The 15874-nt window shown below is 62.3% G+C and overlaps 2 protein-coding genes across 2 annotated transcripts in view; one reads left to right on the top strand and one right to left on the bottom strand.

The window, feature by feature from the left end:
* PGS1 (phosphatidylglycerophosphate synthase 1) overlaps positions 1-7240 on the top strand; it is a 35515-nt gene extending 28275 nt beyond the window's left edge. The window contains exons 9-10 of the mRNA XM_044247323.1: positions 3002-3131; positions 6662-7240. Of these exons, the coding sequence (XP_044103258.1) occupies positions 3002-3121 (120 nt within the window). The 3' untranslated portion in view covers positions 3122-3131; positions 6662-7240. The remainder of the gene's footprint in view (positions 1-3001; positions 3132-6661) is intronic.
* DNAH17 (dynein axonemal heavy chain 17) overlaps positions 6507-15874 on the bottom strand; it is a 90140-nt gene continuing 80772 nt past the window's right edge. The window contains exons 72-80 of the mRNA XM_044247322.1: positions 15500-15627; positions 14644-14871; positions 13477-13668; positions 10480-10659; positions 9976-10158; positions 8871-9053; positions 8467-8610; positions 7848-8073; positions 6507-6754 (exon numbers count right to left, since the gene is read on the bottom strand). Coding sequence (XP_044103257.1) covers positions 6507-6754; positions 7848-8073; positions 8467-8610; positions 8871-9053; positions 9976-10158; positions 10480-10659; positions 13477-13668; positions 14644-14871; positions 15500-15627 — 1712 coding nt within the window. The remainder of the gene's footprint in view (positions 6755-7847; positions 8074-8466; positions 8611-8870; positions 9054-9975; positions 10159-10479; positions 10660-13476; positions 13669-14643; positions 14872-15499; positions 15628-15874) is intronic.

Genomic DNA, 15874 nt, shown 5'->3' with positions numbered 1-15874 from the left:
CTCAGCCACGTGGAAGTGGGGAGAGCAGCCCTTTCGCGAGCTGGGGTTAGAGACTCCGAACCCTGTGCTGCTGACTGGGTCAAGGCCTGGAGAAGCGGGGGGAGAGCCCCCTTTCCTCACCGGGGCAGGGATGCAGGGTGGCTCCCAGAGGGTCAGCAGCTGTCTCCGCCCTCCTTCTGTGGGGTGCGTCCAGAGAAAAATAGAAAGTTGCTGAGAATTCGTTAGTGCTTTTGTGGGGCTGTGTGTTTGGTGGCCTGACTTGGGAGCCCCATGCCGTGCGTGTGCGAGCGGGGCGGCGCTGTGCTCTCCTGGGTCTGTGACCTTTCCAGCGAACCCTTTCCATGGAGGGGGCCTGCTTCCCTCGTGAGTCACCGGAACACAGATAACGCTGCTGTGGGCCAGACCTCAGAAGCCTCGGCTGTTGACTTTGTGAAGCTTTTATTCTCCAGTGTTTGGGAATGACTGTTGCGAAACTGTGGGAGCCTTTGTTGCTGGATGAGGACACGGTAACTGCCTTGTCTCTGGGACCTGCCTTTTGCCATGTGGGAATCCTGTCAGCGGCCCAGTGGGCCGGGGTGCCGGGAAGGCCTTCACGACTGGGGGCCAGAGGAAGTGGTAGCGGCTGTGTTCTGGGTGGCCAGTGCAGAATCCAGCCGCTCAGCAGGTTTCTTGCTACCGTGAGGTTTCCAGAAAATGAGGAAGCCTCACAGCTGAGGCTCCTCCAGTTAGAGTTGGTGCGAGAGGGGCAGGGCTGCAACCTGGTGGGGTCCGCTGGACTTCTGGATGGATGGCAGAGAGGCCTCGGCCTGGGAGCCCCTGCCCTGGGTCAGTACACTTGTGGGTGTGAACCGGGCCTCGGGCCAGGACCAGTTCCCCGTGGATCTGGATTGATTTGTGGAGGCAAGTCCCCCAGGCCTGGTCCTGGTCCCTCTCCCCGACCTCCTGAGTAAGGGGATTGAACCCACATCCTGGATCTGGAGGGAAGCTGGACGGGTTGTGGTCAGGAGCTGTTTTCCCAAATGGCATATTTGGGATATTTTCCTTTTCTTCCCAAACCTGAGTCCCATGGGCTTCAGGCTGTGGGAGGGTGGCAGTTCACGCTGCTGCGGCCCTTCCTTCTCCAGAGGCACGCTGATTTCTGTGCTTGTGAAATGCAGAAATGCATTTCTAGATCATTCCACCTGTATACTTGGATGCTGGGCCTGTAACCCCCCTGCTCCTGCCAGGTGGCCCTACAGTGCCTGATCCTGGGACTGCCCTGCCACACAACCTCCCCACGGCCCAGAAAGTCCCTAGAATCCCGGTTGCCCATGTCCTTGCTCTCCTGTTCTCCTTGGGGAGATAGAGGGAAGGGCCCTACTCCTATCGCACTGGGCGCTGGGAATGGAAAGGTATTTTTATCAGAGTCCGAAGCCCCTCCCTTCACTTAGTACACACAATCAAAACTGAAAACTTCCAGGTTTTGTTCAGAGAACACGGTTTACCACTTGTGACCCGAGAAAGACTCCCCTGGCCAGCATTGTAACTGACCAGCTGACTTCCTTCTCCGGCCCTGTTGTGGGGTCTCTGAGGAACTGTAAGTGTCTCTGGTGATTTAATTGAAATCTTGGCTGAGTATTCGTTTGAAAGCATGAAGCTGGAGCCGGGTCTGTGGACACTTCTGCAGGCCTGCCCCGGCCCGCAGGCGGCTCCTCCATCAGGGACGTCCAGCCAGGGACTGGGCCCTCGCTGCCGGCACCCAGGAGCCCGCTCAGCTTGGAAGTGCGTGGACCCTGACTTCGAGAGAGAGGCGAGGGTGTGAGCCTGAAAACCATGCAGGAGAAATGAAGTCGGGCTCCTGAGGCTGCCCAGCCCTGGACAGGAAAGCTGTGGACACTTCCCTTCGTGTCCTCTGTCCCCCCCGTTCTTGCTGGGTCGTCCCTGCCCCCAGGGAAGAGCGTATTCGGTTCCCTGGGCGGTCGGAGCAGCAGCATCCCAGCGCTCCCTCTGGCGCCCCTGGGCCTGTAGTGGACCGTTTTCAGGGCCATTCTCTCCGGTCCTCATGGTGGTGTGGCGTCGTCGGGATTTTCTGGACAAAGGGATCCAAGATCCAGAGAGTGATGGCTCTCTCCCCGCCTAGTGGTGGGAACCAGTGGGATAACTTCCTGACCCTTTTGTCCGATACCTTGTTGATGGAAACACGGGACTTAAGGTGTGTGTCGTTTAGGAAAGTGTTTCCTCTCAAAGATTGTAAGCACGGTTTAAGAGAAGGTTTATATGAGTGTCTTTAAACTTGTTTTTAAATATAAAATAAACATTCATTGTAAAAATTCAGAAAGATTGGAAGGTGCCTGCCCCTCCTTTCAGAAACGTCACAGAAGTCACTCCGAGGATTCCCTCTCGTTTTGTGCGTGTGGAAAGGCAGGACTTGTCTTTTTAACAGAGCTAGGATTATATTCGTGGTTGTCTTCTAGAACGTGATTGTCTTGTGGCGCGTGCTGATTTGTCATATGGGTTTATTATCTTTAATTAGTTGTGGTGGACATTTAGGTGCTTCCCAGTTTTTCCCGGTCATGAACGGCGCTGGGGTAGACGACAAGATCGCAGAGATCTCGGGTGCGCAGCTCTCCCTTGGGATAAATCCTGCAGCTGGGGCTTCTTAAGGCTTTGACACCTGTTGCCAAGTTGCTCCCTGGGAAGATGCGGGGACCCCGTCTGCGGTGGCAGAGTGCACTCTGTCGGCCTCTGTCGGCTCCAGGCACCACGTTCACGGAACAACTCTGTGCCAGCTTGAGAGAGAAGAAACCCTCCCATTTCAAGAACGTGTCTTTAAGTTGCGCAGCCAGAGTGAGGGTGAATTTAGGCTTTTTTCCAGCGGCTCCCAGGCGGCCTCCCCTGCCTGACGCAGCAGCCCCCCTGCCCCCCAGCGCCTGAGCCGGCTCCATGCGGGACGTCGGGGCCGTGGGGCCGCGGCACCCAGAGCTGCAGGAGACCCTGACGCCTGTTTGTTCTTCCCCCTCAGGAGCAGGAGCAGCTCTACCTGCGCTCAGGTGTGGTGTCCTCTGCCACCTTTGAGCAGCCCAGTCGGCAGGTGAAGCTGTGGGTGAAGATGGTGACTCCGCTGATTAAGAACTTCTTCTGAGGACAGACAGGTGTTGTCTTGCGGGGCTGCATGTGGGTCGGGGCGTTCTGTCCCAGGGTGGTTGCCGGGATATCTCGCTAGGGCCCAAGGGCTCTGTCCCGCGGGTCACCATGGGTATCATCGAAGTTTTCCAGGCCCGAAGCTAGATTGGGTGGTCCTTTCCCCTCACACCGGCACCACGGCCCGGGCCGGCATCATGAAGTGGGGCCCAGGGCAGTGGGAGCAGGAGGGACGCTCGGTGACAGGTCACGCTCTACCCCTAGGGATGGAGGCTGCTGCTTGGCGCCCGGAGCCACTGGCTGTGGCCCACAGGGGGACGTGAGCAAGGTTCCCATCAATTGTGCAAATTTAGAGAGGAATGTACCACTAGCCGTCCGACACGGTGCAGCGGTTTCCCGCCTCGCTTGCCTCCCGAGCAGCCGCTTTGACTCTCCCCTGTTTCTGCTGACGTTTACGTGCCGCTCTGTATTTCTGGACAGTGTGCGTGTCTGGCCGCCCCCCAGATCTGAAGTCTCACAGACGCCCCAGCCCAAACGCTGTACCAGCGTTCCGGCTGAAGTGTGAGCCAGCAGAAACCCCGACCACCTTCACGGTGTCAGTCGCCTGATATTTTTTATTACGATTTTTCCATGTGTTGGACTTGAGGTTCCGGGTAAGGTCCAGACTTGTGTGGTATGGTGATGTGTCACCTAAGTCTCTTTTTGTCTGTGGGCTCCCCTCATTTTTCTTTTTTCTTTGCAATTTTTTTGTGGGAGAGTGAACCTTATTTTTACTGCATCTGCCTAAAACACGGTGTGGGTCATCATCTCACAGCCCAGCATCTTCAGAACACGTAGCGTGTAGATTCGTCCCAGGCCTGGCTGTCCGCCGGCCCCAACTGCCCTGTGTCTCCAGGAGCAGATTTCAAAACCTTGTTGCCTAATCTCTGCATCTCCAGGTGCTTGAACCTTGCACAGAGAAAGACCTTCCTGAGAGAAGGCCTTTGGGGTCCCCGGCTGTGGCAGCTCTTCCTTGGGAGGGGGCAGTAGCTTTCCACCCTGCCCGAGGGCTGGTGAGGGCTGGCGGCTGCTGGTGGTCCCCTTGGGGGGCTCTGGAAGTGGGGGTTGGCCTGTCCGCACAGCCTGGCTGTGCCTGGGGTGCTCCAGTGTTAGGAGCACCTTGTCAGTGCATCTGCAGCCCCCCCCTCGCCCCCAGCGGGCCGGCGCATCTGCAGGCTCTCGGGGCTGGGAACCGGGAGCAGCGGGGTGGTGGTGGCTGCGGCTCTGCTCTTCGGGGGCAGCGGTACGTCACTTACCATGTTTGCTTTCGAGCTAGTTATTAAATTGTCCTGTGGGACAGTTAGACTAGAGAAGCCAAAAGAATGAGCCAGGGGCACTGGGTTTCTGTTTGGAGAGAGGCTTTCGGTAAACAGCATTCACATCCTGCAGATTCTGTGGGACCGGAGTCAACATCGTGCCCCAGCCCGGCTTGAGCAATCGGGGCCTCTGCCCTCCGTGCTCGGCTGCTCCCTTTGTCTCTGCGGACCGTCTCCGGACCCCTCGGAGGCAGGGGCTCCGGGGCCCATAGCACCTATAGAGGCACAGTCCCTGGGTCCCTGTCACTGGATTGCATCCCAAAGGTGAATCATCTCTTGGAAAGCTGGGCTGGGAAGTCATTTTGTCTGCTCACGGCGGTGTGTGCGCAAGAATGCCTGTGTTATTTCAGACTCTGCAGGCAAAATTGCAAAACCTTCCCATTTTGTGGTTATTACCAGGGATTAAAAATGAGTTGCTCCACGGCCACTGGTAGGTTTTTCTCTAGTCCCGGGAGTGGTGGCCACTGGCTTTGCAGCTCTGCCGCGAAGGGCAGCAGTGACCCCTCCTGGCCAGCGGAGGGGCCGCCCAGCAGCCACTGCTGGGGCTCCGCCTTCCTGCCGTGCTGCCCCGGAGGGGTTGGACCCTCAACCTCCTGCTCCCTGACCAGGATTTGAGGGGCGTTTTTCCTTCTCTTTTTAGAGCCCCGCCAGGCCCCAGGGCTGTTGTGATTGTTACCCTGAGAGTTAGGTCTCCGGGTCTCCTCTCTTGTGGTTCCAGTGACACTGCTTGGGAAACAGTAGTCACAGAACTTCAGGATCAGATTGAACTTAGCCTGAGGCCGGGTGTTCCTGGAGGACCCCCTTTGCCCTGCATGAGAGCCCGAGAACATCAGGGAGGTCGGGCTTCCCCTAGAGTCAGCAGGCTGCCAGCTGCCTTTCTCGCGTCCCTGCCGTGCCGGCTCGCCACTCCCCCGCTCGTCTGTAAGCCGCCAGCCCGGCCGGCCCCGAATGGCAGCCTGCTCGCTTGGCTGGAATGGCCAGGAAGAGTCAGGGCCCGAGGCGTCAGCCAGGTCATCCCAAGGCAGCCCCGGGACCGGCACGCTTGGGGCGCTTCTCCTCGGGCTGGTGGTTTTCCGTAGTCCTGTCTCCCTGGACAGGTTCTGGGACCTGGAACTGATTGGCTGGGGGATGGAGCAGAGGGTGGGGTTCTCGGTGTTCCTGCATCCGCTGCAGCACGTGTCCCCCCGGGGAATTCAGGACCCCCGGCTGCCAAACAGTGGCTCTCTGCTGCTGCCGCTGTCTGTGCCTCAGCAATCCCGGCCGCAGTCGGGGTGTGGTGGGGACTCCCCGGAATGGGGGCACTGCGGGGGTGGGAGGAAAGGAAGGCACCGTGCCTCCTGGAAGGGGACTCCCGGCCTCTGGGAGTTACTGCGGATATGACGAGCCTGTCACCTCTGAGGACGCACTTTAAGGTGGTCCCGGGAACCGAGTTCATGGTGTTCTGTGCGCATGCATGCTCAGGAAGTGGGCGGTGGATGGGGCCAAGTCACGTCTGGACTGGCCTGTCTCAGCGCCTGGGACCCGGGAGGGAGGAGACTTTGTCTGAGTCAAGAAAGGTTCTCTGTCCTCGGGAGAAGGGAACGGCACCTCTGGGGACTGTGGAGGTGGTGGTTCCCGTTGGTGTGGAACGCTCTGGCCCCATGCTGGCAGGGCGCTTGCGTGGCCCATCAGGCCAGGGCCTGCACCTCTGAGTGGCTCGTGGGCACGGGGACGCGGGCCTGACCTCCGGGCTGCAGGGCTCCTGGGGGGCTTGCCTCAGTGGAGGGAACGGGGGGCTCCCAGCGCCAGTGAATCAGACGAGCACAACTTAGTGATGTCACTATTTTAATCTGGCCCGGCCCCTCTCTTCTGTGCCCCCCCCCGTTTCTGGCCCGCCCATCTTGACATGCTTCCAAGGTGCCAGGGTCACTTAGAACAAATAGCAACTATTAATTCCTGTAAAAATAAGTAACAGTTACAGGGCTGAGTTTCTAATTGTCAGCTTGAAGTTGGGGCTCGGACCCGGCCTGGGGACCCAGGGTACCAGCTACACTAGACCTGTAAGAGCAGGGCCACGGCCGCCAGGATCCACTTGGCGGCCTTCTCTTTGGTCTTGAGGTTAAAGGTCCAGACGTAGGTGGGGCCGCGGATGCGTGTTTTGTACACGGGACACTCATAGATGTTCTTGGTGTCCATGCGGTCCACAGGAATGGCCTTGATGAAGATGACGGGCATGGCCGGCGTCAGCTCCTTCAGCCTGGCCTCGGCGATGACTCCGGTCTGGGTGTCCCAGCGAGCTCCTGCAGGACAGCACCGTGAGCTCAGGGTGGCCCGTGAGGCCGTGCCTGGGTGCTGCGTGGCATGCCGGCCGCGAGCTGGGGTGCTGGGGACGCTGGGGGCTGGGCCAGCGCGGGCACGGCCGGACGTGTGGCTGTGAGCACAGAACCCGGCAGAGTGTTGGGCCCTTGGGGACTGCGGGGACCCCACCACGTGCCTCTGAGGGATGGCACCGCCTCAAGCTCTCGGGGCCACCCGTTCACGTATGTGGTGTTTTCGGAACCTGCCGGTCAGCCTTGTCAGCCTCAGAGGCCGGAAGTGGTGGCTCCAGCTGGAAGTCCCCGGAGGCCACATGCACATCGCTTTGTCTGCGTGTGCACGCGCAGACACCGATCTAGTGCACGCGCGACTTTGACTTGCCTTTAACCAAACTGCTATCATTTCTACTGAGCCTGTTAATGGTGTGTGTGTTTCCTGTCTGTCATTCCAAAATAAACATGGAGAGCGGCCTCTGTCATGCTTGTCTCTGATGTGGGGACCGGGGAGCCCTGAGCCCTTGCTGACTAAGCCCTGATGGCCCACAGGTAAGGGGGTGGCATCAGTCGCTGTGTGGGACAGTTTGTGGTGGAAAGGCTGGCACTCAGCCCGACAGGTCTAAGGGACCAGACTGCCTGGCAGCCCCGTGGCCTCCGCCAACTCAGGACGGGCTGGTGGGGGCGGCCAGTGCCCTCCGTGCCGCTGCTTGGCCGGGCCCCGCGGAGCTGGGACTGCGGTGGAAACGCTGGCACCCCCAGAAGTCCATCTGCCCCGGGCTCCCTGCCCCCGGGCCCTCCTTGGAGGGCCGTTGCTCCTCATCACTCTGAAATAGGTGCTCGCTCCTGAGGACGCGCCTGCCGTTTCTGGCCCAACAGAGCCAGGCCGGCTGCCCTCTGCGGCAGGTTTGGTCCCCGGATGCTGTCTGAGCACGCTCGGAGTCGTGCGGTCTCCACCAGCGTCCGGCCTCGAGCTGACGCGCCCCTTGTGCCTGCCTCCGCCACCTGCCCCTCCCTGCTAGTCTCTGTCCTCCAGCCCCGCAGGACTGGCTCTGGAGGCTTCCTCGACCGGCACTCTCGTTACCTTCCATGAACAGCCCGTACACGTAGGAGCCCTCTCGGGGCGGGGCCGTCATGTCCTCCCGGTTCCTCTTGGTCACTTCCACAGACAGACACATCTTGTCCAGCGGCCACTCATTCTTCCTGGCCATGGACTGCATGATGGCCGTGAGGAAGGACTGGGGGTTGAAGAAGCCGGCCAGCCACACGGTGGTGGGCAGGGCGAAGTCCGTCGTCCAGGCCTCGAGCTCCTGGCGGAAACGTGTTTCAGCCGAGCCCGGTGCCCGCGGCTCCCTTTCACATGAGGGACGGGAAGAGGAGGGTCTGGAGAGGGGCTTCACGTTCGAGGACGTGTGGGGTCCCAAAGGGGGTGTTGACGAGGCGGCTCCCCTCATGGGTGCTGCAGGGGCCGTGGGCTCTGGCGGAGAGGGCTGTCGGGTTGCTGTCCCCTCCCTTCTGTGGGGGCGCCTGCATCCTGGGTGTCTGTGTGGCGTGGGCCGGGCCCTTCCGGCCCTGCTCCGACAAAGGCCAGGCCGGTGGGGGCCTCTAGGCCTTTGGCGGGGACACGCTCTCCCTTCATAGCCCATGTTCTGCTGGCCCCGGGGGTGGGGGTCTGCTGGGACACCTGGAGAGAGTGGCCTCACCCTGATGCGGAGCAGTAGGTCAGCATACCAGGCCGCCAGGCCCATCATGGAGGGGTAGGCCCGGGCCACCCACGGATCGGGCACGGTGTCATAGAACAGCGCCGTGGACAGGTCTTCCATGTCGGTCGTGATGGTCAGTTCCCCCTGAGAAACACATAGGTGCGGCGCTGGGGGCACATGGTCCTGGCAGGTCCCACACCTTGTTTCTCTCACCCTGTCCGTGCCACAAGTCCCGGGAAGATGTGCGTCCCCAGCCCGGCGGGCCCGCGGCTCCAGACCCGGGAACCCAGAGGGAGCAATGCCACGCCAACACCCAGGGCCCGGGACCCTGTGCCCCGCAGTGCCCGGCGGTGGCCCGCCCGCCTCCTGCGTCCAGTGCCTGGGTCCTGGCTGTCCCGTGTCACCTTCAGCCCCAGGCTCAGCTCCTTCAGCGAGCGGCGCATCTCGTTGGTGAGGATGTTCATTCTCTCACATTCCTGGAAGGCCACCACCACGTAGGGCGTCCTCTCGGTCGCCTTCGCCATGATCTCAGCCATGTTGAACGTCTCCGGGACCCTCTCCAGGATCTCCTCCAGGATGGCCTTCACCTGGAAGTCAGTCCCCGACAAGCCCGTCACTGCGTGTGCCCAACAGCCCCCGCCCGGCGTCCGCGTCAGAGAGCCTGCCCGGGAGGCTCACAGGGAGGGTTCCCGGAGCCTAGGGCGGAGGTCAGGGTCACGGAGGGGCAGCTGCTCGTCTGACCAGAGGAAGGAATCTCCGCCAATAGGCTTTGAATATCCTGGTCCTGTCGTCAAGGCCTTGGGACCGTACCCCTGGGAGCTGCAGGGCGTCCTAGCCTGGTTCCTGCAGACGTTCCCCAGTGCACAGGCTCCCCCCTCCAAACCCAACCCTGGGTCAGATCAGCTGCCACCCATACGACTGTGACCTGCAGGTCTCCCAGGGGGCTTCTGTGGGAGCTTGCTGGTCACACCCTCTCCAGGCGGGGACGCACACGGGGCTGTGTACAGCTTGGCCGCCAGAAGTCGTAAGGCCGAGAAAGGTCCATGAGGCCTCATAGCACTGAGGGTCTTGCGGCCCAGAACGGGCTGTTACTGGTGAAGCCCGATATGCTGCTGGCTGCTGACGGAGCTTGCCCAGAAGTTACTGAGCAGCATGAAGGTGGTAACTGCTCACGGGGCGGCAGAGGCGATGCAGACAAGCGAGAGCAGGTTAAAAGCTCTTAAGCTGCCTGAAGTTTTTCTGTTTCTTTGAGTGTTAATGGGATGACCCCTGGGGTCTTCCGAGCTCACGGGGAGGGGCTGTTCCGTTTCATCTGGGTAGGAGCCCCCCGCTTCCTGCTTGCACACCAGGTGCGCCAAGTTAGAGGCTGCAGGGAGTCAGGCCTGGGGTTGGGGGGACGGCCCCTGGACAGCACCCCTGGGCCTGTTAGCCAGCTCGCAGCTCCACCCCGGTTTCTGGGGGTGCACGTCTCGACCCCAGGTTCCGGGCCCTGCCCGTTAAGCCTCCTGCCTTTTCCTCGCGAGACACTCCAGTGCCTGCCCCGGAGTCGGTCTCTTTAGGCTGCATTTCCAGGACGGTGCGGAACAGCTTCTCTGACGTGACTGTCAAGAAGCCGATCTCTGCGTTGGGGTGCAGGCCGTACAGGTAGGGACTCTCGGGGGGCAGGTTCTCATCGATGTACTCGTGGTAACCCTGAGAAGGGGTGGGCGTGGGCAGGCTTCTGAGGCTGTGCTAGCCAGAACCCTTGTCCGCCGCCCGTCAAGCATTTCTGACCCAGGGTTCTGCCCGTGCCTTGCCCTCTGCACAAACCCACCTGGTTCTCAAACCCCCTTTCTGGCTGCCCCCCGGCACCCCAGTCACGTGAACCATCTCCATGTGCCCCCCACCCCCGAGGCTGTTTCGAGCTGGCTCTCACTTTCATTGCCTGGCTTCTCGGAGCTCAACCGCGGATACCCCGTTTGTGACGTCAGGCCGGCCCCGGAGCCGGCCGGGACGGCAACACCACTCCCTCACCTTGTAATCCAGGTTGGGGGGGATCTGAAAGCCTGGTGCCAGCAGGACCTCGCCCTCCAGCATCTCCGCCCGCACGTACTCTGCCAGGTACGTCCTGCATAGCCGCCGGTCCCAGTCGTCCGTGATGTGGCCGCCGTACATGATTTCTCCAAACAGATAGCGGAGGTCATCCCAGGGCACCTTAGGAAGGACGGAAGCGGTTAGAAGCGCCCCGCCCCTTCGGGGTCTGTGAGATTTGGCCGTTAGCCGTTAGGGCATGGCCCAGCTTCTCCCGTCACCCCAGCTCCCGCCTGGCCCGCTGCTCTGCAGCGTCACCGGGTCCAAGGCTTGCCTTCCATCCCCCCGTTGTCCGATGTCTGACTCGGCGGCCAGCCCCTACTTGGCCGTCTCCTGCCTTTGGCTCCTTTGGTGAGGGCTGCCCTGCTGCTCCCCTCTGCCTGTGGCCTGGCCTCTGCCCTGACCATGATCACCGGCCGTGTGCCAGGACCTCCAGCTCCACAGACCAACCCTGCAGCCCCCATTCCCTCCCTCGCATGGGCCTCTGGTGTCTCCCGAGCTCAGAAGCACGTGGGCACTCGTGACTGCGTGCACTGACCACCTGCCCAGAGCAGTTCCACTCTGCGGTGACGGGGTGTCGACGCTTGGGCAGCTTTTCTTTCGGCCATAGGGCCCATCGGTCACACCTTCACGATGTCTCCATCGGTGGGCCTCCCTTCCGGTCCCGCGGAGCTCGCTGGAGTTCCCAGCAGCTCCATACAGCTGCGGGCCCCGCCGTGCGCTCTAGACGGAGGACACGGCGCCCAGAGCGCGGCCGCCTGGCCTCCCGCTCAGCCCGGACCGCTGCTCCCCGCCGCCGCCTCCACGAAGCCCTGGGGGTGGGCTCTGGCTGCCAGGTGCCAGCACGGCACAGCCGGCCGGAGCGCCTCCGGAGCTGCAGACGGCGGGCACGCATGTGATTCCAGGTTTGCGAACGGCCACGGAAGCGAGATTGTTCCGGCAGACGGTCAGCGTGGGAACGACGAACACTAAGCGGTCCTGTGCGCTCGTCTGCTCCTCCGCGCTGTTGCCGGCGGCTGCGGGCGTCGCGCGTTTTGGCGCAGGCGGACGGCCTCCTGACCCGGCGGATGGAGCGAAGCACTTGTGGACTCAGTGGCCTGATTCGGAGTCATGAATTTCACTCGGAATGTTAGTGTTCTCTGAGTTGTCCTTTTGCGGCTTCAAGGTGGTCTTCCGCCTGGCTCCTCGGGGCGTGCGGAGCTGCGTGTCTGCGTGTCTGCGTTTCACTTGTTGCTTCCTCAGGCCCCTCCGGCCCTGGGGCTGCCTCCCAGGGACGCCGTTCCCTGCGGAGCGGGACTGTGGCTCTAACGAGCGGGGGTGGACACCGCCCGTGTTCCCACTCTTGCCGGGGGAGCCCCGGAGCGCTCGTCAGAGACCGGGCACCCGGCGTCCCCCCGAGAGCCCGTGTCGGTCGGTTTCTGCTCTTGACCAATGCTCGGGACCGTGTCCTTTTGTCACTTAATGTCGTTGCGGCTGTGGCGCAGACAGGAGGGGTCACGCCACCATAGGCCTGGTGCACCCAGGTCCCTGCTTGGCAGGACACGCGTTCCTGTCATTTCCTCCTGTCTGGAGGTGACTGAAGCGGACCGTGTGCTACCTCCTCCCCACCTCGGCTGTGTGTGTGTGTGTGTGTGTGTGTGTGTGTGTATAACGGGGCAAGTGTCTGAATCAGCGTCTTCAAAAAACTCGAGCACTGCTCCTCCCACATGAATCTCCCCAGGAAACGTCTAGCCAAACCGCTCCCTCATGGCTGCCTCCCGGCATCTACTTCTTGCCAAGACCTGGGAGGCAGCTGCCAGTGTTCAGCTCAGCTCTATGCGAAGTGGACCCAGCCCTCCATCCCCGGGAGAGCTGTCTGCTGGCCCCTTCTGCCCTCCTGTCTTCTCCAGGCGTCGGTTTCGCCAGGAACCAAGCCGGTGCACCGCATGCTGGGCTCAGACTTCGGGGATGGCAGGGCAGGGAGGCCCACCTCCTGCGCCGTCAGGGCCGGGGGAGCGGTGGTGGTGGTGGTCGTCGGTCGTCAGAACTTCCGGGCCGCCCGCAGGGAGGGACGGGCACGGGTGTGCTTGCTGTCTTGCCCTGGCCCTGGTCTCCCTCCCCTCCGCTCACATCTTAAGTTTTTCACAGCAGAGTGGGAAACAGGCAGGTGTCCCGAGGCCAGCACCCCTGCACCCGGCGGGGCAACTTTCCTCACCCAGCCCCCAGAGCTTGAGCCCCGGTGCCCGGGAGGTCTCAGCGAGTGAGAAGCAGAGCTGGGCTTCAAGCCTGGGGCCCTGGAACCCAGCGCCGTTCGCCACCGTGCCGCTGGCCGTCGGGAGGGGCGCGGCCTGGTCCTCCTGCCCCTGCCTGCCCCGCCAGGTGTCACCGCTGCTGTGCCACTGTTCCGTCACTGCCGACTGGGGACCGAGTGAGCAGGAGCCAAGGCTCCTGGGCTGCATAGGCGCCTGCCTCCCCTGGGGGCCCCAGGCTGTGCTGTAGAGTCTTCGAGGGGACTGGGCAAGGCCCCTCTCCGTCCGCGCTTCTTCGTCCTCCGAGGCCATCCGCAGAGCACTTAGCACGTGTCTCCATCGTCAGGAAGATCAGAGCGGTGCCCGCGTGCTCCAGGGAAACTGTTTGGTTTTCTGTCTGGACCTGGGTTCTGTCGCGGACACTGACCGCGCACCAGGGAGGCCCCTCCTCATCCCTGCCCCCCCAGAGATGCCTGCCCCCCTGGAGTGTGCCAGCAAGGCAAAGAATTGCCAGACGGTTGACAAGGGTCGCAGGGCTGGAGGCCAGGGACAGGGCGACAGTCGTCCTGGCTCATTTCCGGGTGGAGCCTTGGGACTTCTGGTTTTCAGGTTTTGTTCGGCTTAGGACGCTGTGGGATGCGCCCTACACCTGAGCCCTGGACGGGGGCGGACGGGGTTCGGAGAGCCCCTGGGGCACCAGGCACACCCTCACCTTGGTGTTGGCCTCCAGGTAGTTGTAGAGCACGTTGATGGAGATGGTGAGGTCCCCGTTGTTGAAGGGGTATGACCGGTTCCAGCCCTGGGCCCCAAACTTGCGCCTCTCGGCCACCACGGCATGGAAGTAGCACAGGGCAAAGAGGATGCACTTGAACTCGATCTCCTTGGAGCACATCTCCAGGGTGTCCTGCAGGAGAGGAATCAAGTCCTGCTTCTGCCGGCTGCCTCACTGGGGGTGTGAGGGCCGGTGGGGGCGGGGGGACCAGCCGTGCGAGGCCCGGGTCCACGGGGCTGGAGGAGAGAGTACGCTTTCTCGTCTTTACTTCCTTACTTAAGTATTGACTACGCGTCTTTCTAACAAGATACTCGCTTTCTAACAAGATACTCGCTTTCTAACAAGATACTCGCAGGCGCAGGACATGTCAGGACTTCTTTAGCGAGAAGTACCGTCCGTTGGCCCCGGTCAGCCCTCCTCGCGGCGCGCACCAACGGTATTGGGAACCGCGGTGAGCTGCGCGCGCTCCGCACGGCGCGCTCTGTGACTGCGTATGTGTAGGAGCTCCCAGGCGGCAGGGGTGGCGGCCTTGGAAAAGCTTTAGACTCCATTTGGGAGCTAAGAGCTAAGTGTGCGTCCCCAGAAGGTTTTGGTGCAGGACGGGAGATCAGGTGCCAAGAGGTGAAGGAAAATGCTAGGGGCTTGCAGAAGGGGGCAGCGCTGTCGGGGGAGGGCGGAGGGAGGTTTGGACGCGGAGGGAGGGGTCACGGGAGCTGTCCCACTGAAGCAGGGCGGGGGGCCCGCTGGGGATCGTCTCCTGGGAAGCACCCGAGCCCGGCACACCGCCTTCCGGCCCCTTCTGAGGGGCTCCGGCCAACCCAGCCCCTGCTCTGCGTTGAGCCGTGCTGACTCGCCGGCGATGAAACGGGTTACAATCCGCGTTTCTGTTTCTTTCTAAAGCTGTAACTTGACTGCCTTTTGCACTGTGTGCATCGGACTCAGTCATCCAGGCCTGTACTGACGTGTCGCGGGGGGCGTGGGGGTGGGCGTGCCCGTGCTGGGGGTGGCCCGGCACGGCGAGAACCAGCGTAGGGTGTCCCCGGGGCTCCAGGCCCCCGCCGCCTCTCTGTCTGCGGGGCGCGCGCCCCGGAGGGGAAGCCGCCTCACCTGGGTGAAGAGGTCCAAAGCCTTGTGCAGGTTGGCGTACATGCCCGTGGGCGGCTCGTTGGTGATCTTGATGGCGTTTTCCAGGATGCCCTGGGGGATGATGTGGGACTCGGGGCTGGGGGCGGGCTCGGCGCTGATGAACACGCGGTAGTCCTCGTGGCTGCCGGCGCTGTAGCGCTCTAGCTTCTTGTCCAGCGCGCTCAGCCACCGCGCCACGAGGTGGATGTTCTGTGACCAGGACCGGGTCTTAGCGCCCTCGCGGCCCTCCCACCCTCCCTCGAGCGGTGGCCGCGGCCCACCCTCCCCCGGGCCCCAGGCGCGCCCGCCAACTTCAGCTGAGCTGCGGAGGCTGGGGCGTCTGTGCTCGTACTCGGTGAATTCAAGACCTCCCACCTCCTGGTGGGTCCTCCCCGGCCTCCCCAGTGTCCCCAGCATCCCTGGAGTCAGGCTGACGTGACATGGCCCCCACCCCTGCTCTGAGGTTTGGGTAGAAGGGATGGCATGAAGCTGGGGGTCCCCACGCAGGAGCAGGCTGGACCATGCGGACCGAGGTCGGCTCACCTGTGCAGGCTGGGGAGGCCCGCAGGTGCTTGCTGGGGTCCAGGAAAGGGCCGCGCTGGGGGTCAGGCTAGGGGTTACCCAAAATGTGGACAGAACACGTCCTGGGTCCCTAGCACTTGCCCCACATGAGGAGGAGGATGGGGGCGCTTTCGTCCCCTCTGGAGTTTGGTCGTTATAAGGGACGCCTCTGTAGGGAAGCTCTGGCCTAAAGCCCGCGTCCTCACACCACCACGGCCCGCCGCCCCGCGGACCGGGCACAGGGGACGTGGTGCAGGAGCCGCCGGGGGCCCCGTACCTGCAGGATGACCCAGTGTCCCATCTCTGCAGCCATGTCCAGAGCGTCCTCGGCCACCACCTCCTGTCCCTGCCCCAGGGACACGTTGTGCAGTTTCCCGTTGTCTATGGTAAATCCCAGCTTCTTCCCTGAAGGAGGGCGAACAGGAAGCATGTGGGGCCGCGGCCGGAGGCGGCCGGAATCCCAGCCCTCCCCGCGTTGTGGTAAAACACACAGAACTTCAGACTGGCCCATTGCAGACCCACGGTCAAGCGCACGGTTCAGTGGCATTTAATGCCTTCGCCGTGTTGTGCGGCCCTGCGGCAGGTTCCGGCACTGCTCTCCGCACGGCCACCTCTCCCTCCCAGGCTCGTCCGTTTCTATGTTTCCTCACGG

This window comes from Neovison vison, chromosome 5 (assembly GCF_020171115.1).
Source record: "Neovison vison isolate M4711 chromosome 5, ASM_NN_V1, whole genome shotgun sequence".
Lineage (NCBI taxonomy): Eukaryota > Metazoa > Chordata > Mammalia > Carnivora > Mustelidae > Neogale > Neogale vison.
The sequence above is the reverse complement of the archived record's forward strand: the minus strand, read 5'-3'. Positions and strand labels throughout refer to the sequence as shown.